This window comes from Oenanthe melanoleuca, chromosome 1, assembly GCF_029582105.1.
Source record: "Oenanthe melanoleuca isolate GR-GAL-2019-014 chromosome 1, OMel1.0, whole genome shotgun sequence".
In the NCBI taxonomy this organism is placed as follows: Eukaryota; Metazoa; Chordata; class Aves; order Passeriformes; family Muscicapidae; genus Oenanthe; species Oenanthe melanoleuca.
This window is the reverse complement of record NC_079333.1, coordinates 16,357,605-16,382,071: the sequence shown is the minus strand read 5'-3', so window position 1 is coordinate 16,382,071 and position 24,467 is coordinate 16,357,605. Positions and strand designations below refer to the sequence as shown.

Below are 24,467 nucleotides of genomic sequence, written 5' to 3'. Positions count from 1 at the left end.
GAGCTTTGGAGTCCAAATTCATTTGAAACAAACTTGAAGTTACCTCTGTCTGTTAGTGGAATTTTTAAGTTCCTGTTTCTTTATTCTTAGGATTGTCTTGGAGATGATGTATCTTTGACTTTGCTTAAAGTTCTACCAAGAATAGGAATTGCAGGTTCTATACATGAACTATGAAACTTATTACTTCTTGTGTGCATTTAGAATGCTGTGAATGGAAGGCAACTTACTTGTGGGGATGAAGAGCTACAGGAACAAGAGGGTCTTCAGCCTATGTATCCTGTTTATCAGCAGACTTACTCCAAAAATTGGAGCAACAGATACCCACAAAACTCAGGATCTGGAAGAGTCTACATCAATCCAAGGGAACATTATGTATGATTCTTTACCCAGATGTCTTTAACAAGGATTTAAATACCTGTTGAATATATGACCCTCATGTCTTGTTGGCTTTCATCTCTAAAATAATTGGAGTTTTTTTCATGTGTGAAGAAATTGTATGGATAATTTTAAATAGGTGAACTATTTGAGACTTGCCTCTAGTCTTTGGTATATCTGTGTTTTTGTAGTAATATCAATCTGCCAAATGAGAAGAGCCACTTAGCTTTATTAACCTTCACAGTTATAAGCTGTATAACCTGTATTAATTGGTTGGCATATGCCAAAATGTAGTTAAGGTTTTTCTCTGGGAGCATTCTCTAGATATTTTACAATAACTTTGTGACATTAGCAGTCTCAGGCTGAGACATTTTTTTCATCTTAGAAAACTTGGGATATGATTTTGACTGCCCTTAGCTATTGATTTCTCAACCAGCTCTACCTCTCTCAGTCAAATGAACAACTAGACTACCTCTCAAATACTGGCTGGTCCATAAACTACACTGTTTTCCCTCCTTGTTAAAAGTGAAGCAATTGCCTTACATCAAAAGCTTTTTATTGTCTGTTGATTCTGCCTGTTGCTGGCTTTGCTTTTACAGTTAGATCTACATGAAACTTAGCTGAAGGCAGTAGATAGCTAGCCTGACAGAACTTTCTGTGAGTGTCTTTTGTGAAGCTACATCTTACCCTTAAATTGCTATTTAGCTGTTTTCCCAAGTATGACTCCTATTTTAGATGCTGCAGAGTTTATTTTCCTTGGTAATAAATACATCCCTTGTTTTTTCTCAGTTTGCAACCAAACTGCCTGTGATGTGTTCTTATGTCTTAGCAAGAAAAGAAAAGCTTCAGTCAACTTCAAATGATTGTCAGCACTGTCATTTAATCTTAGCCAGTAGTGTGAAGTAACTGGAGAATGATGTTACCAGTGCTAACAGTATCCCACATGAATCTTTATGTGTCTGTGGTAATGCTTAAAAAATTAAGCAGGATCTTTCTAGAAAAATAAGTTTTCCTGTAAACTCTAAAAACTAAATATTTAGCAAGTAAAAAATATGTATATAATGTGTTAGTGCTGAAATGAGCTCATAGGGCAATCTTAAAATATTTTAAGAGAGTAGAAAAATGAGTTGTGTCTAAAATTTACCAGAGAAACTTAACAGACTTGAGTATTCTCCAAGTATGTATGCACATAAGTACAGAATGATGATTTTTGGTCAGGTGACATGAAGGACAAAATGTTCAGAATGGCTGTGTCACACTGAACTAGCTGTTGTACAGAACTGAACATTACTTCTGGGATATTAGTGTGTTTCTCTGCAGATGGTTGGGTTTTTTTTAGAGGCAAGAGCCAAGCTGTAGAAGCAGCAGAATAGAAAGCTAGTATAGGTGAGTGTGCTACAGGCAGGGGCCATTGTTAAACCTGTATTCAATCTGCATTCATCTCCACCACAGTACAAGTTAATGAGATCCCTGTCCACAGTAGGGCCAGGTAAATTAAATGCTTCTAGCTTGTTGCAGGTAGCAGCTAGATTATGGCTTGGGTGCCTGTGTTCTGGACACTGTAGAAGTAGATATTAGCTGTTCTCTTGCTAAGCAGCTTTCTGTTAAATATATAGTTGAAGCTGACAACTGAAGGAATGGCAAAAAGAAAGGCTGGACAGAACCTGCTTCTCGGAAGATATATCTGAAGCATTGTCACCTTGCTTTTCTCTTAGGAACTGGGCACATTCATGTAAATTGAGCAGCTGTTTTCAATTTTAAAGTTTCCCGCTGTATTTGAGACCTAAAGAAGGGCTTGTGTCCCCCAAAAATGTTTTTCCATGATGTTAAAGTAGCTACCTCTTCACATGAGTATTGTCTCACCCATCCTTACTGCAGCTCCAAAAAGCATCAGCTGTCAAAACATTTGAAACAAAACAGTGTCGTAGCCAAATGAATGACACAACATTGAGATGAACTGTATTGCTTAAGATAATTTGATCAATATTACTGAACAAAAACTTGATACCAAAAATATTTGAATAGATGTTCTAGAATGGTTCAAAACTGTTGTGGCAGTGGTTCCTCTTCATTCATTAGTATAATGTGGTCTTGAGCAGGTGATCATTTCAATCCCTTTTGTAAAAAACAATTACTTTGGTTTCAGACTCAGACCTCTTCTACTGCTTTTTATATTTGCAGATACTTTTTTTTTTTTTTTTTTTTGAAGAGTTAAAACTTTGGGGGAATGAAGAATGCTGTCAACAAAGCTATAATTGTTTTTTTAATTTGTAAAAATAGCTTAAAAAATAAAAATTTAATCCGACTGTGTTGTCCAAGTTACATATCAAGAAACTACAGAAAGATTTGCAAACTGCCCATCAGGATGTGGTTTGCCCTGAAGTCATTAGGGAAGTACATAATCACCTACAGGTTTATTACCTGTAAGAAATGGTTTATTTGTAATCTGTTCAGGGACATTTAGTGTATTAGGTTTTTGAAATGTTGCTTTTAGTTTTAAGGGTGGCTGGATTTGGGGGGAGGGCATTTGGCATAGAATGCTCAAAAGATAACAGAAAAAGTGTCTGCTGATTAGGCTTTCTCACTGAAAGGATTGTACATATAGAAGTAAGTCTGATCTGCTTTTTTAAGATGTAGAAAATGTCCTTTTTTATTTTTGTACATTTTCAAATGCTTGTATTTGTAATTTGATTGGAATAAAAACATTAAAAACATAAAATTTTCTTCTGTTGTTAAGATTGATTAAAATGCAAAGTCTGGTAAAATGCATCCACTTTTTTGGTGGTATGTTTCTTCTGTGATTGTATATGCAGAACATGTTTTTTGTCCTAACAGTACCAGTTTGGAATATTGTGGTGTTGCATGCTGAAATCCTTTCAACTTTTGTCTTGTATAACAGGAAGCATGTGTGAAAATCCTCCATTTAGGTGAACTGAACACCCAAAATCACTGGTGAGGGTGGTAGGGAATGAGAGGAAAAATAGTAATTCACATCTCTAGCATTGGTAAATGTAAATTGTCCTCTGCCCAAGTATCTCTAAATTTTACAAGGTAGTCTGCTTATAAAAGGTGTAAGATTTAATCTTTGGAATATGTCCAAAATGACTGTGGATACAATACAAAACAAAACTAAGAAATAGTACTACTAAAAGTAAGGGAACACTTAACAAGGTATTATTAAAAGACTCCCACTGTTTAGTCACAAATTATCTAATGTATTGAGTATTTGAGTATTTGAGCTCAAGGAAAGCACAATAAAAATGTGTGATAATTCATGGAGAGCGAAGGGAAACTTTTCACCTTCTGAGTTGTTAACTTTGCCTTTTTTCTAGCAATGTTGCTGCTCTTTTGTCCTCTGAGGGATGCAAGTTCAAGTGCTGTGTTGTTATATAGGTGATTAAAATTTATTACAGTAACTTTTTAATGCCACAGACCTGAAACCTTTTCCAGCAAGTAGCTGCAGAGCAGATGAAATTGTTTGGACAACTTGGGCCACTTCAGAGGTTGCTGGTGAGGACAGGTAAAGCTCCAGGTGAAAAAAGAAATGTCTGTGTAGTTTGTTGCTTGTCTGCCCTGTGGGATGTGGCATGGGGTTTTTTGTCCATCTGTGGCACATGTCCAGAGTATTGGGAGACTGGGTTTGACCTTCTGACAGAAGGTGAAGGTGTGGTATTTCTGTGACGTGCATTTATTAAAAGGTATGTGGTGAATAGCTTAATACATTTAGCTGAATTATGTTGAAAATGCACAAAAAATACATTGTGAATCTTAGTAGTAATTATTCAAGCAATGTGAGAAACCCAAGTAGGATGTGTTAGGCATTTTAATCTGCATTGACAACCCCAAAGTGGAATTTTTTCTATACTTGTTTTGTGATCCTAGTTTTGGTTTTATGCTGTATCTAAATCTAGATCCTTCAACTGGCACCAGAAAATAAATTGTATTTAAAAGCCTACAGGTTCAACTGTGACTCTTCTATGACTTTGTGGGACTAGTAATCAGGACTGTAAATTGGAATTTACCTATTTTGAGACCAAGCTGGAAATCAAGCAGACTCCAGCTTCCTCATCAACTAAGATAAATTTGCATTTCTGTGCAGGGCTATGCACAAAATCCATAGAGTGTGCTAAATATATTAAAACGTCATTTCAGTTTGACTGAGTTTAGCCACAGATTTATTACATTCCCATCTGAAATTTTATTAGGTTAAATTAGACTTATTATCTTTCAGAGATTTACAGGAAATAACTACTCTAGTACTCTAATGCTGATTGTCAGAGGAAGAAGTATAAGATATGCTGTAAAAAATTCCACTGTCCTTTTTGGTTTTTTTGTCCTTTTCCCTATGTTAGATTTTATTTGTTCGTTACTGTCTGGATGTCTGAATTATTACTTCTAATAGTGTTGCCACATTAGATCCTGTTCTTAGGAAGGTGTGCCTGCAGGTTCAGTTTCTCTGACACTTCACCTTGCCTGTCCTATTAAGAAGTCTTATAGTCCTCTGTATGACTTCAGATATTCTGTGCTTGAACAATTCCATTCCTTGACAGTAAAATATTTTGAGCCGGTATTGTTTACCCAGTTCAGCTTATAACAAACTCCAGAAAATGATGCTTTCCCTGCTGATGTATGGCTATATGAGCAGGAAGTTGTGTGCAGTGCAGCAGTGTACCCACAGAAAATGTTTCAGCCCTGCCAGTTCCCTCCTGGCTGGTCAGCAGAGAGGCAGATAGCTGTCCAGGTGTGGTCTCTACTGTCACCATAGTGCTTTGTACTCACAAGAAAAAGAATTCAGAGATATACATAACTTTTCTGAACTGCCCTCATAATTTGAGAATAATTGCTTTCAGGCAGTATTTGTGGCAAAACTTAATTCCTTGTCAAGCAGAGCAGTTGGATTTCTGTCTTATGTTTGACTAACCTGGCTCTTTTTAGATGAGACTTCAGCCACTGACATGATTGCTCCTATTAAGCACAAAAACTGAAGGAGCCTGATTTTAATCCCACAGCTAGAAAAGTTCATTGCTTCTCTGACATGAATTGAAAGGTAAGAGAAAAATGGCTACAGGCAAATAAAATTTCTTTGTTTTAGCTTCGAAATTCAGATTGCTGGATGGCATCAAATGTAGATCAGTTTATCCAGCTAGGCTGAGGAAATGGACAGAAGGCTTAAGAGGTGGCCAGGGGAAGGAACACATTGTTTCAGAGTGTGGTGCTTTGTTAGAAATGCTTGTGACATCTCAGTGTGTTGCTTACTTTCGTGTGGATCAATTTCCTGTGGCCATAAATACTGTTAATGACCTTGCATTAGTGGCAAAAAAAAACCCCAAACAAATATTGGGCAAGGCAGAATGTCTCACGTGTTTGGATGTGGTTTGTCTTGGTTCTTCAAGAAGTTTTAAAACTGACTACTAGAAGATTGGTTCTTAAAAGTCCCACTTGCTTTAACTAAAAAGTCAAGCTATCTGCTTTACACTTCCCACCAGTTCTGAATTCTTTCTGGTGCACTTCACACCTTACTGCACGGATGTATCTACTGCATATAACAAAACTGAGTGGTCTCTAATTTTCTAGAATTGGTGTGGCCATTACTAAGGTTTGTGTGGACAGAAATATGGTTTTCCAGAATATCTCACTGTGGGATAGTGATCAGCCAGCAAAGCCCCTGGTGTCCTCTGACTTTGTACACTCAGTGGTATAAACCAGAACTTGCAAGTTCTCCTTCTTGCTTTTGTTCTTTCACAGTGTGTTTCATTCAGTTCCACTGAGGATTAGTAATGAAAGTATTTCACATTAAGAAATTGTCAGGCATCTTAAAAATGCCTGCTTGTTTCTGTTAATTCTGCAGTTTGTCTGTCTCCTATTCCTTCCCTATACCTTTGCTCCTTCTATGTTCTTTGGGTTTTTTCTTTGTTCAGTCATCTCATATCTCTCTTTTTTTCCAGCTGGGAGAGGTAGCAGTTTCTTCCCTAGGACTTCCATTCTTTTTATATTCTTGGCTAATTAACACAGTTAGGGTTTTATTAACAAGAAAATACCTAATGTGGTTCTATTTTGTTCCATATCTTGGGACAGTTAGTTAATTTTCAACTCCATATGGAAGTGGTTGAGATTTAGTGCCGCTGAATTCATTTTCTCCTCTTTCATGTTCTGTAACAGCTTGAGAGATGTGGTGTGTCTATGTTTAACTCCCAAGAAATTTTCAAAGTGGAAAATGGGAAACTTGTTGACATCAGGTATTCTCCTTATAGCTGGACAAAGGAAGATAATGTGACAATGCAGATGGTTGAATTACCTGACTTTCAGGTGATATATAATGGAGAGTAAGCAAGAAAAAAGTCAAACATGAAGTGGAGCTTGGAGGAAACAGTTCCTGCTTATACAGGAGCGTGACATTTAGACTATTACTTGCCTACTGCCTTCTTGAGACAGCATAGCTGGTGATAATAAAGTATAGTATAATAATAATGTAATAGTAGGGCTAGGAATTCTGTCAAAGCAGTGACTTTTCTGAAACAATTTTAAATGAACCAAAGGTAACCATTGTCTAGAAAGCTCCTCAATTTTGGATGTGTCCTAGTAGAAGGAAGAATCTGGTTAATTTGAATGTTGATGCTGCTTAGCTCATCATTGCAGGTTATAGTATGTTATCCCAAAGCCAGTTTGGAGACAGATTTAGAATCGTCACTTTCAAATGTGTTGAAATCACATCTGACTTTTACCATCTGCTTAACATGGGATCTGCATACAGATTAATTAGCCACATAGCTGTGCCCCAGTCCATCCAAAGATTCATCTACAAAGCCAAAGATAATTGAATTTCTAGTGTCACTGATCACACCCAAGTGCTTGATTTGCAGAGCAAGTGTATGTGAAATAAAATGCCCAGTGGATACTTGTATCTAAAAGCATTCATTATACAGTAAGTAGTTTGAGTTACTGTATTGGGAAATAATTCAGTCTTTTTAATTGAAGAAAATCAAATTAACTAAGAAAATCTATTATTTTAAAGAATGCTGAGGGAGGGGGGTGGAAGAATCTGCTGTCAACACCCCAGAATACAAAGTGTCAGCTAAAAGAAGAAAACTTAGACAAACCATGGCAGACCATGGTATGATTATGTAGTAGCAGGCTAAAGGATGCCCTGAAGTGTTTGGAGCTGCTTTGGACCTACCCCAGCACCATTTGACAAGAGCTTCCTCAGGAAACTCCACGGAGTCATAGAGGTAGTAGTGCTTTTTTTCTGCTCTTAATGTTTGATTACAGCTCACAGCATAATGTTCATAGGCAGGTGGCATCTTAATTTGATCACATACAATTCATGTCTTCCAGTTCCTGAGCAGACATTTGGTAAAGAAGGGAAGAAGAACCCACTGAGGTGATATGCAAGTAAAGTTGAATCTGAAATCAGCACATTAAGGGCTATACTTAAGCAGTTTATGTGGGATAAACTGATAGTTTAGATAAAAGTTGGACAAGCTGGGCACTTACCATTAGTGCTGAGCAGTAGAGATGCCAAACCTTGCAAAAAACTGTGAGGAAAGTTTGCTAAATTACACTGAATTAACTCCAGCTAGCCAAGTTGCTGCTTATGCAAAAAAAGATTTCATTGATCTCACACAGTAATACTTCTTTCTTTTTTTGTTGGTTTTGTTTTTTTGGTTTTTTTCAAAGATTCAGGGAAATAAGCAGAAGAAAATTCTTGTAAGCTTCCTACACACAATATGTGTATGATGAGATGCATGTTGATTGATGCAGTTCAGGAAACCGTCTGTTCCCTGTCACAAACTCCATCCTGGCATTTCTTACGAGTTTAATTGTATCAATAATAGCACACTCCAACAGCAAATGTTTGCTGGTTTTTTTAACTGGAATTTTGGACTTTTCTAGGAAATCTATGCATTTTTCATATTCCTTCTGAAGCCTGTTAGCTACTTCCTCTTACAAAGATAGGCTTGCTGCTCCTCTGCATCCAACTAAGCATTGCTTTGTCTACTTGGAGATGGAAACTTAACTTTGAAATATAAGTTATTGTTGCCCATGCTTGACTAACATAACAAGTTCTAAACAAGACCCTGGTGCTTTTGATTATCCTGTCTCCTTCCCTTTGTCATTTGGAATCTGAAGTCTTTTTACTGTGCTTTGTATTTTCTGTAAGTGTGTGCATTTAGCACCTGTATTTGTTTTGAATTACAGTTAATCTAGACTTACCTGACATTTTTGAAGATGCAACTGAAAAGAAAAGAGAGGGGGGAATAAAAACCCACATTAAAAAAAAATCACCAAACTGGGTGCTGGTATATGCTACCACCAAAGTGCCAAAAGACCATTTTAAGGGCTGCCACTGAAGTCCCACTTGTTTGCTGGAGCACTAAACAAATAAGGCTGAAGGGAATGGTGGTTGTTGAGGACTACTGTGCATCTGGATAGCACTCACCCTATCTCAAGATAGCTTCTGTTGTATTAAGAGCTTGTATCTCACCCTGATTAGTGACAGGAAGTAATTAAAATATAATCAGGCTCTCTTCATTAGAAATGTTCTTGAATACTTTGAAAACTGTCAAATAACTGTCTTCAAAACTGAATGTTCCTATAAATAAAGTAAAAGAATAGTGTTGTGTCTCCAATATTTTTTTTGTGCATGTTTGGCTCTAATACCAGGATAAGCAGACACTGGTTTTGAAATGCAGAAGACTGAAGCATTTTGAATATTTATACAAAGAGGCTAGCAGGGCCAGCTCTTCCATAAGGCTGAAATTCCAGAAAGTCACCATTTGAAGTCAGGTGGTGAAGGAATAAAGATGGAGTTTAACCTGGGTGTGGAATGTATTTAACTCTGAGCCATTGGTACATTAATACAGGTGAGCTGCTTGTCCTGCTGTTTGCATCTCCCCTGCCTTGGCAAGTGCCCAAACTGAAGTATTTTGTTTAGATAAAAACTATCAAAGGTACCTTTTTGTCTGTTTCCCTCTATGAATTGCTCTGCTATTATTGAAATGATTCTTGTTCACAAAATATGTTCAGTGAACACATGGGGCTGCCCATAATAGGTTTTATGTATCTTCAATTAAAACAATAAATGTCAGGACAAAGTGATTGTGCTTCCCCTTAGGCCCATGCAGTTGGTTAGCAGAGAAAGCTGGTGGTTACTGCCAGGTAGGTGGTCAGTGCTGCTGCCCTCATTAGGTCTGTGATTGCCTGGAGTAATTATTGTGCAGCTTAACATTTGTGCAGCCAGCTGGAAGATACAGAGGAATATAAAATGATGTGACTCTCGTGATACAATGCTGCTGTGCCCCTTCAAGTGAATGTTCTCTTCTGAAACATGGCTTTTTGCTGCTTTTTCCTATTTGAGAGAGCACTGTATGTACAGTGAAGTTGCTTAGATGAAACTGAAACACTTCTTTGTTTCCCAAATTGGAAACCTTGGAAAAAACATAGATTAAATTCTAATGTTGAAATTTTTCTTAAGAGATCCTACACTTCTATTCAGCCTTTGTGAAATCTGAAGATGTGTGATTTATTGTGAAGTGAAACCTAGTTGTATTTTGCAGTCTTCTGCAAATTCTATCAGATTGCTAGGAAAAAAAGGTCCTGCAACACAAGTAAGTTTTAGGTTTATTTCTGTGTTGTTATCAAATTTGTGTTCTTCATTGGTATCCTCCATCACTCATGTCCCTTTGCTGTGTCTCAGAAATTTATTCAGCTATAATATTTCCTAATAATTAAGGGTTTTTTTTCTGAAATATTCCATGTGGTTTTTTTTCCTGGTAAATGGAAGTTACAGTCTAGCCAGAGAATAGATCTCCCTTTAATTGCATGTTTATTAATAATGCCACTTCTTCCTGTTCGTGTGAGCGCACCTTGGCATACAAGAGGGAATTGAGGAAGGAAAATCCTTTTACATCAGGATGAGACACCTCCAGCAGCTGCAAATGGTACTGGAAGGGCCTCTGTGCCCAGAGATGTGCTCCTTGTGTGATGTGGTCTGTCACAGGTATAGAAGCTGAGACAGCACAAAGGCTCTGTCTGAAGCTGGTGGCTTAGCAGTGATTTTGGTTAGTGTGTCACCGGTGTGAGCCACACTGAATGTGCCCTGTGCACCCCACACGTCCCTGCTGAATGCCAGGATGAGCTGTCAGCCCTGGCAGGCTGCTCCTGTGCCTTTGAAGCTAAACCATATGGAGTGTGAGTGCAATTAAGGCACTACTGCTTTTGCAATTGCTTGCAGTTCCAAATGACTAAAGATGCCTCGAGTGCTTAAGGAATTGCTTAAAATATAATGATGGTAATCTTAGTGAGCACAGGAGAAACTGGTGGAATGCTTCTCCCAGATAGAATCATATATTGTGCCAGAATAGCCTACCAATACTGAACTGATGGTGTGAATTTACAAATGAGGAGAAGGTTTTCTGAAGAAAAAAAAAAAAAAGTGTCCTAGTTTAGATTCAACTGTACTCTTGCTTCGTTTTGGAAGTCTGGGGGTTTTGTCACCCATAGTCACTACAAGAGACTCACCGATTTCTGTCTTCTATTGGAAGGGCCAAGGTAGAGTGCTCCAGGAGGGGCTTCACAAACAGAGAGTGGAACTGGCTTTTTCCCTTGGCCTGCTGACCAGGGCACACTGCTGCAAGGTGGAGTTCACCAGCATATCCAGATGTTCTCCTGGCTAACCCTTGCTCTGTGCTTTCCCAGTTCCTGCATTTTTTTGTATGGATCACCCTGAGCTTCTATAACTGAGGAACTGAACCCTGCTGTACACCTGGTTTGATACATTTGTGCTGTGCATAATAGTTTTGATCAGTAGTGGCCACTGAACTTCAACATTGATAAAAAAGTTGATTCTCTTATAAAGGGAACATTTTCTTTGTGTATTTGGTCACACTGTGGGCTTGTGGTTTATTTGTCACACTGCAGGGGCATGGTTCACTCTTTGCTGCCATGGTAATGAATGAAAGGTTATCAGCAGCCCAGCAGTTGTGGTAGATGTAGCTGCACTACAAGCTTGGTCTCTCAGTGCCTTTAATGTTACTTAAGTATCTCCAGAGACCTGCTCTGGAGATTGTATTTCAAAACAATAAAAATAAATAATTATTTGTAGATAGAAAAAGGAGCAATGATGTCATTTATTGCCCCTATTTCTTCATAACTCTGTTGTAAGGACAGAATCATTTTAGCAAGTGATCACATAGCTTGGCTTATTGCAACATGTCATTTCATAACAGGGATAGCTTCTAGTAAATATATGTGTTGAAGAGTAAAACTGGTCTTTTACCTTTCTCACACACCTTGGGTAATTAATTTGTAATTTGGACATTTTCCCCAACTTTTCACAGCATTCAGGAACTAACTTGCAGACTTATTAAACTCCTTGTACAATAAAATCATATTTCACAGTACTATCCCTGAATCTGTTTATTGTGCTCAGATCTGGAAGGTGGAGGCACTTGAAAGGCAAAGCAACCTTATCCAGTGAATTCTGCTCTTCTGTAGGTATCCTTCCCTATTGGCAGAACTTGGATATAATCTGATTTAGGTTAAATCACTGGTGGATTTTTCTCTCAGAGTTACTGCAACAACCAGATTCAGGGTTTATGGAAAAGGAAGACAGGGTGTTATGAGTGGAAAAGGATGTGGCTCACTATTTCTCAGAAGAAAGACTGATGTACTTCTTTGTGTGTGCAAAGTCTAGTAAAAAAACAAATAGCAATGTGGTATATACACACCCTGAGTCCCAGGAAACAACCCCTGAAAGCAACATGATGGAGCTGGGGAACAAACTGTGTATTATCTGCCTCCATAAATAATTATGTCAAGGGGGAGGAATGGTCCACTATAAAAGTGTAGAATTTTAAAGTGCGCTTTTTATTCTTTCCTTACCTGTTGATCCATTCTGCAGTTTCTGAAAACATGAGTTTAGACCAGCAAGGAAAGAGTAAAAGGTGCAGTTTGCTCCTTTGGATGGGTGGTCAGTCTAAGAGACACGTTCATCCCAATTGTAATGCTAGCAGTGAAAGAAGGCTGCATCCAGACTTTACTAAGGCTGCCTGAAAGTGACAGTGCAAACAAGCTTCTGAATGATGAGATGAACAGGGAAAGGGGGACAAGGATTAGTTTTAGATTGCTAGTTAAACATGAAGCAGGCTTCTGCTGGAAACTCACTTAGGTAACATTTATGGACCTGGGGACAAATGCCATCTGAACTGACAGCAGCAAATGAAAGCATGCCTGCTGAATTGCCCAAGCTATAAAAGAAATCAGAGAGAGCACAGGCTACTTGTTGCTTTGGGTGTAACAGATATTGCACTATGTACCTCTCCAGCCTTACAAAGTGCTTACTGTGACTTTGAAATTTTTTTGTGTAGTTCCAGATGTTTTATCTGTAGAAATCCTAAGTAAGTAGTAGCTGTGCTTCCCAGAGAGCAGAAATGCTTTCATCTCTCTGGTTTGGATGATGGGTAGATCAAAAGCCTAGAGAGTGAACTGCTTCACTGTTGTTAAATGCTTGAGCTCTGAGGCACTGGTGTCTGGGGGAGGTGAGTATGTGAAAAATGTCCCAGTAAATCTGCTGGGACATATGGAGTACTTAAGAACTTAAAACTAAGACTAGAAGGATATCTCAGGCTGTGAAAGTAAGCTTCCCTGCTGTCACTTCTAGTTGCTCCTATATTCACTTCCACTGACTGGCATTGCTTCATGTGTAAAGCTGTTGTTTTGTGGAAGGCTGTTTAAACACGTGACAGCTCTGCTGGCTGGGACATCCTGATTTCCAGCTTACAGGTGTATTTGGTAAATCTATACTATTTGCTCTTATGATGAAATCTCTTCAGATTGAATTCTTCCTTCCTGCTGTTACAGCCTCTGTAGCTGTATCCACTGGGCTGGTTAAGGAGGTTCAGCTGTCTGTTGGCAATGCCAGATTATTGCATGTGACCCCCTAAAAAATAGTTCCTGAGCCTTTGGCTGGCCTGCTTTGTTGTGAGCACTTGTAACTTTGGTTCTTAAATCTCACACCAAATACCCCATCGAATCTCACACATAGCACCCATGCTTTAGCTATTATTATTTATTAAAATGCTGAACAGGGTGGGTTTTTTTTCTCCATCCACACACATGGGAACCAGCATGAGGTTCTTTAGCTGCATGGGGTCCCTTTGCAACATGTGGTGGCATTGTAAGTGTTCCCAGTGGCTGACAGAGTAATTAACCTGGCTTTAATTATTTGACATGCTATATTTGGAGGAGGAGGATACATAATCTGAACAATGAGGCATTAGGATGAAATTAATTCCATCAGAGTGGCCAGGAAGTCCTGCAGAGCAGAGTTGTAGTGCACTTGAAATCCTACCAATTAGTGCTGTGAGCCCTCTGGGCCGTGCTCCTGTTGCTGCCTGGAAATCCTTCTTCAGTAGAGCACCTTAAATCAGGCATAGCTGGAACTGGAATTGCCTGATTGCCCTCACCCAGACTTCTGTGTTCTGCAGGAAACCTGCTGCCAGGGGCTTACTCAGGGATTTGTGCTGCTTTTAGAGCCTGGGTGGTTTTGTGTTTGGAATAGATCATCGTTCTGTATAGATGCTTTGTTCACCAACCATGGGGATGGGAAGTTGGTGGCTCTAACAGCAAAGGTGTCTTTGGAGGAGACTCTACTTCAAGAGCATGTGGCAGGATCTGAAACTGTTGTTTAACTCACTTAGAAGGCCCTGCTGTGAACAGTGCACATGGGTCTCAATGGCCCTCCCCACCCCAGCATTTTTCACAGTAGAGGTGGATCCAGGGAAGATCCAGGGCTTAGCCAGTGCTTCCAGGGACTGTGAGGAAACCAGCCACAAGGAATGGGAGGGTTTCTTCTGGTGGGGATCTGTTATTTCATACAAATAATGGGATGTTTGCTATACAGGCAAGGGAATTTAACCACCCTCATTAAACTACTTGGTGGGCAGAAAGCAAAGCTTTTGTCTCTGCTCCAGTTAATTTTTCAAAACAGAAAATCTTCAGCAGGGGATATTCAGAGCCAGGCTAGAACAGAGTGGTCCTTATTAATCCTGAAGTTTAACAACCACATACAACAGAGTTGTATGGAAAACGAAAATTTGGGATTGGCTTTTTCAACTCCATAGTTTGTATTTTCATATTACTTATTAATTCTCCTGAGCTTTAGTGTCTTCTTACAAAATAGCAGTAATTCCCCAATTTATAGAAGTCATGAGGAAGTATTTGCAACTTCTGACTTTTTCAACATCAATAATTCTGTACAATCCAGGTAGAGTCCTCGTAATTCTGTCTGATTTTGCTGTGTGAGTTTAATGCTTTGTGGCAGCTTTGATGTCTGCTAAGCCTCTATTGTTCTGCAACTCAGAGGATTTAAGTGCTGGAAAAGTTATTAGATGTCTTGAGTGTGTTTCAATGATGTACAGACTGTCTTAAGATATTCCAACATAGAAAACAGTCTAAAGCCTAGTGCTATTTCTTATTATTAATGCCAAGTATTAGATGTCAGGGGCGTGGTCAAGCCAAACAAATGGGAACATTTTAAAACAAGTTCTGCTGTAAAGGGGCAAGAAATAACAGTCTCTTCCCCAGTAGCTCAGCTGCTGTATGAGGATGGAACCCTCAATGCTCTATCCCTTCCTGTTGGCTCTCTCACATGTCTGAGCTAATGAGTGAGCACTAATGAGCTGCAAGCCCCAGCAGAGGCCAGTGAGGCACTGGGCAGTGCTCAGGCTGCACAAGCTGGACAAGCAGCTCCTGTCTCATGGCATTTGCAGCCTGAGTGCCCTCACTGCTGGTGTAGCTGAAATTTGTGGGTTTCTTCTCTTTCTGGAACTAAACTTCACAAATCAATGTTGCCATGGAGAAGCGCCTCCTCATCATCAAGGGCAGACGATGAACTAATTAATTGCAGAAATCTGACTGCAGTAGTGATAATACCCCTGGGATATAAAACAGTTTCCATTAAATTCAAATAGCCATTTTCAGGGAAGCAGTATTTCCTTCAACATAATGTAGTGCTGGCTAATCAACTATGATATGAAAATTTAGGCACTGATGGATGTGTAACCAAGAATGTGGATGCTCAGCTAGTTATGAGTGAATAGATATTTCTGATTTCTGCCTTCATTTCTACAGATGTGGGTATAGGAAAATGAGGAAAAGGTTATTTTATGCACATTTGGAGCATGAACTGAAGATACTTTTTTTTTTTTTTCCTTTGACATTTTATTATTGGTAAAAATGTGATATTCTGATGCAAGAAACTTTCTGATTGCCATGGGTTTTCTATTATAACTGTTGTCCCTCTCTTTTTTTCTTGCTTACCCATTTTGTTTTTGTCTAGAAAAGTCTTTAGCCTTGTCTCTGCTGTCCTAAGCTGCTTGCTGAAGAGCATTATTAAGGAGCAGAATGTAACAGGTTTAAATAGAAGTGATATTTAAAATCTTGCTAGCATGAAGACATTGATCATTCTTATATCAAGGGCACATTGAGAATGTCAAACAACTGGAAAAAGAGGTAAATACCACGTTGCTTGCAATTCAAAAATGAATTTTTAGCTGTTATGTAAAGCAGGTTAAGCATGGGAGGGAACCTGCCTTTGCAATGGCTGTGGGAAGAGGAACATGAAAGATGCCACAAGCAGCAAGGGGCTGGTGTGTCAGATGGAAGCTGGGATGCCTTTCAGGGCACTCTGCAGCTCAGACCATGCAGGCTCCTCAGTCACTGCAGAAAAGGACAGAGCTTTTCTTTACCTAATGCTCAGAAATGCCTCTGAAGCAAAGAGTTAGGCTTTTTTAGAAGGATGCAGGGATGAGTCCTTTCTGGATATAAGTCTAAAGTGACACATGTCATGCTTGTCCTGGTCTGGTTATATCCCATTCATATCCTCCTGCACCTTAGTAAGCAATGTCAATCTGTAATTGCAGTGGCAGAATCTGGAAAACCAGCTCTGGACCTTTTCCTGAATAATAAAGTTTCAACTAATCTAAAGGTCCACAAGAAATCCTTCACAGTGCTATGGCATGTTGAGTAGGATGCTTGTAAGGCTCTTTAAAATGAGCTGAGAATTTGCCCAGAGTGTCTGAAGATGCATTTCCACAGCTGCTTGAGTGTTTGAGCTTCACTTTCAGCTCTGAAGGCAGATTTGTGGATACCTAACAAGGTCTGTCTGAGTTCCAGCTGCGTGTGCCTTTGCAGACAGTGCTGCCCCAGTTCTCTGGTGGCTCTAGGTAGGAAAGCAGTGCACTAATGAGGGGGCCTGGCTGTGCTTCCTGCCCCCCTTCTGCAATTAGGGGCTGCCTGGCTGGGCAAGGAGGGCAGCTGGGTGCTGTGGGTTGGTGTTGGCTAAAGGCACGTGGAGAAGGGTGTCCTCCTGAGTAACACCTCTGTGCCTTGACTAGAACATTGATTTTGGGGGAGGGCAGGGCTGGAGTGCACGAGGACTGGCTGACATCCATGGCAAACCTGTTCTGTTCTGCAGGAAGAGCTGCTGTTGTTGCAGTGAAGTTTCTGGGCTGGATTAACCAATGGTTTGAACTGGAGAGGCAAAGGGTGCTTTCTGAGGACCAACAGTCCTGAGAAATTTTTCCAGCTGTTTTTTTCCAGTGTTTGGAAAACTAGCCCCTTTGTAGTGATGAAAGGCTAAGAGAGCAGCCATTTTCAGCAGACCTCCCTACCTGGAGGTCATTTTATTTCTGAAAAAAAGTGTTTGCATTAAAAAAAAAAAAAAAAAAAAAAAAAGCAGTAGATGCCTTTCTCATAGTTGTCTGCTCATTTTGCCCAGTTATTGCAGTAGGGCTGAATGGAAGTGCATTTGCACAGGATTCCTCTTCCTTATCCTCTGTATCCCTACCTGGGATAACTCTGAGAAGGGAAGTGCTTGTAAACTAATGGAAAAACTAGTAGTCATTGAAACACTTTAAGGATAGTCTGGTCACAAGACAACATTTGAATGCAGATGAGTAAATAACTGAACAAGAAATTTATGAGAGGCTGCTGCTTGTGGTTAAGGAACAGTGAAAAGTCAAATTAGCATAGAAATGGATATGCATAGATTAGAGGAATGAGGAAACTGAAGTTGCACCTGTACTAAACTGAACTGGTAGGATAGAGTGTTTCTATTGACTGTGAAATAAATAAATAGGAGTTCCAACCAAGGTCATGTTGGAAAGCACTTACCTAGAGGCTAATACAGCCTTTGTGCTGCCAGAACAGCTCTGCTGGATTCAAGGCTGGGAATTAGATGCCCTAGGTAAGCTCCTTATAGAGAACAGCAATAGAAATGCTGAATTCAAAAGTTGTAAAGTGCTACATGATAAAACAGTAACAAAAGCAGGTAACAGTCCCTGCAGTTGTCTTGCCTGATAAGACAGAGGGAATTGCATCACACTGACTTCCAGAGGCTAAAACAAGTTCATCTCTGTCTTGCTGCACCAGAGTGATCTGGAGACCTACCCTCTCCTGTCCTGTGTCACACCATGCCTCAAAGCAGTTCAAACAGCTAGCAGGCTCATAAAAATCTTCCTCAGGAGCTGGAAATCCTACAGGATGTTTAGATCTGGCCTTCCATCATGTTCTCTGCATGGAGTACAGTTGTACCAGCAGGCAAGAAAAGCTGAAGAGAGTCCTGGGCAACTTTGTACTAGCAGAAAGAAATTCTTTAAGGAATAGGTGAAGTCATTAAGATGATAAGGTACAGATGTAGTGGGTTTCTTTTCCCTGTTAACAGGTGATTTCTTTTAGTTCTTGACATAATTTTCATTGTCAAGTATCATCTTTAATTCAGTTATAATCAACCTCTCCTCACCCCTTTTCATGAAAAGCAAAAAAAGCTTTTTCAATGGAGAGGATAAAGTTACTTAGGTGGAGTGTGAATAAGGTTGAATCTGAAGCTCTGGGGTATTTGTCTCTGTGGTCAGGTGATGGCTTCTCAGTTCTATGTTCACCTAGGAGAATTTCTATCCTGTTTCAAAATTCTGATATTTATGAGAAGATACCCCATTTCATTTGACTGTGTGAGACAGAAGTTGCTGTTTTACTTGTTTTAAAAATGCTGGAATCTCTTCTGCTTTAGAATTTCTGACACACAAGTGCAATTGTGATCTACTCCCTGGTAATACTCAAGATGTAGGTGTATTCTCCAATGTTTTTATTTCATTTAAATTGCTTAGGCAGAAGGAACTGTGGAGTAAAAGTTGCTGAGCAAGAACAGCTTTGCCCATGGAGCTTCCTGGTTGCCTTGTCCTGCACCTTCAGCAAAGACCAGCCTCTGGGAGATGTTTCTACCTAGCAGGTTCATCTCTGCTGTACTGAGCAGCTCACCGAGATTTGCTCATCCTCCTGTTTTGCCTGCTCCCTCCCACTGCCTCTCCATGTTGTGCCTTGCCACAACACTAAACAATAATTTGAATTCCACTGTGTGAAAGAGCCTGTACCAGTCTCCAGCTGCTTCCTTGCACTGGGCATCAAATCCAACATTCATCTTGTCAGGAAACTGAGAGCTGAGTTCCATCTAATCATGGGTACTTTAGGGAGGTGTTATTTTTCTGGCTGGATCAGAAGTTTGCACTGCAGCCACCTGACTGTTCAAGCCAGTCAATGGGAAACAATATGAATATTTAGGCATCAAGAGGCACATTTGGGTAGCCAGACCACTCCTTTGGCAGTAGCCTCCTGTTTGGCATGTTCAGTCTGAAAGCTCTAACCAGTAAAATTTAATACCATTAATACCATATTCACCTAAAGCTGAAAAGATATGATTAGTAAAATCATTTCAGTAGTGTACATCCAGAGACTTTATTGCTCCTTCTTGATAAAGACCAGACACAAATTAATTAACCTGATTGGAATTACTGACCCTCAAAATCTTTCTTCCAGGATGACCAGTAATTACTGAAAGAAAGAGATAGAGGAGGATCTTGAGCGTGTTAATCTATGTAAACTTTCAGGGCTTAGTCTATCTCTGCTAGAAATTGAAAATACTCCAGACTTTGGTAATTCTTTAGAGGGCTAAAAGTGGAGCTGCTTCTCAAAGTAAAGAAACTTCATTAATATAATAGTTCAGGCTCATGTTGCTGTTCCCAAGGTGAGAATCTGGCCAGGATGTGCAATGCCTTGTATCAAGTGCAGTCAGAAGAGACTGCACAATGCACACACAGGTGGAAATGGGAAGAGAAATTAATTTTCCATGTGCAGTTCTGAACCCTTTCAGATGTTCTATTGCATTTTTTCACAGGGGTCAGTAGCAGAAAAGTTAAGCATGTGTTAGTGTCTGTGATTTATTCCCGATGAAAATATTAAAGCTCACTGGAAATTACAGAAAAATTCTTTAGAGGCCAATGGTGTCATGAGGTGATGTTCTCTGATGCATAAATGTTAGGTTTGAGCATAAGGTTGCTACCTGTAAAAGTTTGATTTAAAATCTCCTTCCTTACCAAGGAAACAAATCTCTTAAATTGATTTGTTTAGGCTTGAATCTGCAAGAGCTGTTATCTTTCCTTAAGCTTAGCAGAATGATCTCTGAGCTCAAGGCAACCTGGTTTGTGACTCATGTTGTACAGGAAATGATGAACCCCCTGAGTGGTGCTCATGGCAGCTGTGCAGCATTTTAGAAATGTGAACATGCAACCAGGCACACAAAAGAGCCACTTTTGTCAACAGCTCTAAAATACAAGTTAACAGTGCAGTCCTTGCACAAATCACTGGCTGGTAGAAAATCTGTCCTCCCAGAGGTGTTCTCTGAGAAATTTTTATTTCATAATAAAATTAATTGTAGTCAATGGCACACTTGCTCTCCTACTGAATTATTTATTCACTTCCAGCACTTAGTTGCTCATTTGAAATCCTGTGCTGTCATGTATGCATCAAGGAAACTGTTCAGTCTGAGGAACTGCTCAGGCTGCCACATCCAGTTTAACCTTCCTTGGAAAGAGGATGTTTTGGAAGAGGAAAACCTCTTCCAAAGAACTTCCTTCCTCTCATCTCCTTCAGAACTCAGGAGAAAAACAAGAGGAAAGTGTGGTGTGGAGAAGTGATGGGTTTGGGATCAGAATGGAAATAACTGCAGAAGTGTTGGATCCTGCAAAAGGCTGAGGAGCTGATAAATCTGTGTGTGTGTCACTGTTCTCATGATGTGCTTGTGATGGCTGCATAGAAAAGCCAAGGAAGAAGCATCTGTGAAAGATAAAATCCGACATATGAAACCTCAACTTGATGTCACACTTGAAATTATGGCTTGGGATCTGGCTGATAGCTCTGGTAAAGGAGTAACAGGAGAGGCTTTCAGGATAAAACTGATGCTGCTGTTGTGAGTCCTGCTGTCCAGTGTTCTGTCACTGTGAGCTTGTTCCAACAATTTTTGGACTGAAGGCTGAACCTGCTTACTAGTTTTCTGCTTTTTTAGGACTTGAAATAGATCCATTCAGTGTCATAATAGGTGTTTTTTTATTAGCTCTTTTAAACCCCAAGTGTTTGTTCTAGAATCTGCCACTTGGCAGACTAACATGAGGTATTTTCCCTGCACATCAAGCATGCCCATCCTGTTTCCTTTCCCTAACTCAACACCTGGGAAGGAGGGACAAATTTTCCATCATGTATAGATGTGTTCCAGAGGCTGTTGAGTATCTCAAATAAGATGTTCAGACTCTCACAGGAGTGGTGCTGGAATGTGAGGCCCTTGGGAAGATGATCTCCTGGGCAATGTGTCACAATCTGTGCTCCTGTGTTTTGCAGCAGGGTAGGTCCAGGATGGATCTGCACCTTTTTTCATCACCCTCCTGCTGAGTTCTGTACCACCACCAAGGACTGGAGTGAAAACAGAGCTTAAATGACATATTTTGAAGGGGTGGGGGGGAAGAAAAAAGCACCAAGCTCTTTGTTCTTGGTGGGTTTGTGCTATCTTTTGAGCATGACTGGTGATTGACAGCATTTGCAACTCATGTGCTCAGGACACTGGCCTGGGGAGGCTGATCTGCAGCCAGAGGCTCTTGTGAAGTGTGCAGGTAGCCCTGGCTTGTCAGGGTATCACAGGGTGCTGGAATGCCTGTAGATAAGTTAATACCATGTGAGCTGGCAAACAGCAAATTCTGTATGAGTGTGAGCTAAAATGATTAATAATCAATGCTGTTGAAAAATTAGATTTCACAGAATTTCTACAGGGTTTTTTGAAGGTTTCCTGCCTTGCTGGGGAGGATGATGCCAACAATTAAACTTCACTGGCACTCTGAAGGTACTGCTGGTATGCTGGGCTTGCAAACAAAGATTTGTTTGTGAATCTGCTGGCTTGATGCCCATTTGAATTCTTCTGGAAAGATAGTAGGGTGATATATTTAAATTTTTTTTTTTTTGCATTAAATTATTCCCTGGTAGAAATGGAAATGTGGAAAAATATTCTGGCATAAAAACATTTTAAAATAGCGTCTACCTGGAGTCAGCAACGTTTTTGATGTGCCAGATAACAACTTGCCTTGCCAAATTACAGGTGAAACATGCCCATAAACAGGGCTGGAAGCTGGAATGTTGCCTCTTGGCTGGCACTTAGCAGCCACAAAGCAGTGTGCTGTCCCTAGGAGGAGGCAGGGCTCCTGGCTACCCTGCCTCCAGAACGTGCCCACAGCTGGAGCTGCTGCCCTCCCTAAGCACCACAGCTTCCCCCAGTGCAGAATGTCACTCCCATCTCCTCACAGGCTGTGCTGGGGACACTCCACAGGCAATAAACCCAGAGACTGCATTGACTGATCTCTGTTGTGAAGCTGGATCGAGGGAAAATTGCAGCACAGGGGAACTTGCCAAAAATGCCAGTCATGGAACTCATACCTGTAGCTGACTGTGTGGTTGCAAAGTCTATCAGACCTGGGCACTTGAAGAAACTGCTTGGAAAACTGTTGCTCAGGCTGGAATAGATTTTCCTGTAAAAACTTAAAATTAATATTTTGGGAGAAAAGTAAGCTTTTCAGTTGGTGCAAATAATGATAAGGAAATCATAAAAGGTAATTGCAAAGCCCAGGCATGTGTTAAAAGGGATGAATCATTGTGTCTGGCTTCTTAAAAGTTATTGTATTAATACTCAGTGTGTATTGACATAATCTCCAGGAAGTTTTCCAGCAGTGTTTTATCTCTAGCATTTTTGGATCAATAACACAAAATTAGAAATGGTAAAGCTTTTTCTCTAATGGCCACTGCTGACGGGCTCAAAAAGGATTCCAGTCAACAATTCTATTCAGAAGCCATTGTCTCTAATTGTAAGATGCTGATTAGTTATAATAATATGCTGCCAACAACTGATGAGTCATGCCAATAGGCAGATCAAGAGGTTTGAACAACAAACCTAAATATAGCAGATACAAACAAACTGGAGAGTCTGAAGCCTATTACCAAGGGCACTGCTAGCACAGCTGTTGGAATACATGGGGGAATACAATAAAAATTGTTTGCAATACAAAAATGTCATTAAAAACCTGTTGTTCCTTACAGGGATTGATCTGACAAATAACTGAGAAACTTCTAATTCAACCACTGGTCCCAGGCTGTTTATTGCACATGAAGTTTAATTTTTGCTGCAGATGATCAGATTGGTAACCTCAGCCTCAGAGCACATACCATGAAATGTGGTGCAGAGCCCTGAGCAGGCTGTGGGAGGACTTTTGTTGGTTTTGGCTTTGTTTGGGTGTTCAGAAAGGGGCTGCATGTGGACAGCAGCTCTCCAGAGGAGCAGAGGACACGGCCCAGGGATGCAGATGTCTCAGTCAGCCCTCGTGGGGCACAGGCAGGTGATGGAGTCTGAGGATGGAACTGCCACACACACCCAAAAGCCTCCTGGGATAGAAGAATAAAGGAGTGGCAGCTGCAAAAAAATTCAAACAAGAAGCCTGGAAGAGCAAAAACCCAAAAGTAACCTGGTTAAAAGCAGAGAAGCAGGTGAACTGCTGGTCCATGTTAAATATGGAGGAGAGGGAGACCTGGAAAGACTCTGACTGGTGATAATGGCATATTTGTGGGTGTGAGAGGCTGGAACATGGAAACACACAGCTTCCTCTAGCAAAACAAGTATTTACCAACCTGTCCAAACATTAGGGGAATCTGTATATGTAAAAATGCTGCATCTGTTATTCACTTTGCTTTCCCTACTGATAATTTAAGTGAAGGGCTTGTGTGGATCCAGGTGATGCCAGTGCAGGAGAGAAAATATTAAAACACTTGGTAAAATATGATAATGTTCTTTTTTAGACTTTATATCTGAAACTGTCTTGGAAATTAAAATTGTTTCCAAATAGTGGCCTCACATTTTTGCTTATATGGGTGTAAGGGAAATAAATATGTGGCTGCAGAAAAGGCTTTGTTGTGAGCGTGTTAACTCAGATTATCTAGCAGGGGCTCAGACTGTGTGCAGGCAGAAGCCTCTCTGCCTTAAGAAAATAAGCCAAAATAAGTGTTTGAGGGAACAACTATTATTTTAGAAGAAAGGATTGCATCCCTCTCTGCTTCATTTAGAGAATGGGACTTGCCTGAATTCCAGCCTCCATTTCTGCTGGAGAGTTTCTGTGCTTTTCTTCCCTCAGCTGTAGCTGAAGAATTTGGGTAGGATGCCAGATGAATAGAAGGCTGGAGTGAGCCTGTTCTCCAGAAGGAGTGTGTCTGTGCACTGGCTGCTGCACAGGAGCCTGGCTTGTGTGGCTGCAGGGCTCAGGGTGCTGGTGCTCCTGAAAGGCAGAGCTAATTCCCTGAAGAGCCTGTGGCCCAGGACAGGGCATGGCTGATGTACTGACAGATTGCTGAATGCTCCCAGCCTGCAGGTGAGGCACATCCCCGGGCACTCAGGCAGTGGGAGGTTTCCTGCTCAGCCCCCTGGCTGTGTGCCAAGTGGGTGCATGGGTTATTGCAGTTATTCCATGGCACATTGATCAAAAGACTGTGCTATATGAGGGGGATGAGGAGTGATGGCAAATTTTACAAATTCAGCTTAGATCATGCAGGAATTGCTTTGGATGTCATATGGAGTTAAAAGTTTGAAGGGTTTGGGTGTGGAAAGTGTGATCATTTCAACACTAGAGCTATACTGAAGGGAGAGGAAACATGCCTCAGTAGGTCAGGAACACATTTGT

At 40.3% G+C, this 24,467-nt stretch overlaps 1 protein-coding gene across 3 annotated transcripts in view; it reads left to right on the top strand.

The window, feature by feature from the left end:
• Positions 1-23,691, top strand: part of NECTIN3 (nectin cell adhesion molecule 3) — an 80,524-nt gene extending 56,833 nt beyond the window's left edge. For 2 of the 3 annotated variants that reach the window (XM_056483028.1, XM_056483009.1), the window contains one exon: positions 202-3,325. In XM_056483028.1, coding sequence (XP_056339003.1) covers positions 202-378 — 177 coding nt within the window. In that variant the 3' untranslated portion in view covers positions 379-3,325. Of the gene's footprint in view, positions 1-201; positions 3,326-22,839 lie in introns of those variants that run through there. The other variant, XM_056483037.1, reaches the window with a different exon arrangement.
• The last annotated feature ends 776 nt before the right edge of the window (positions 23,692-24,467 follow it).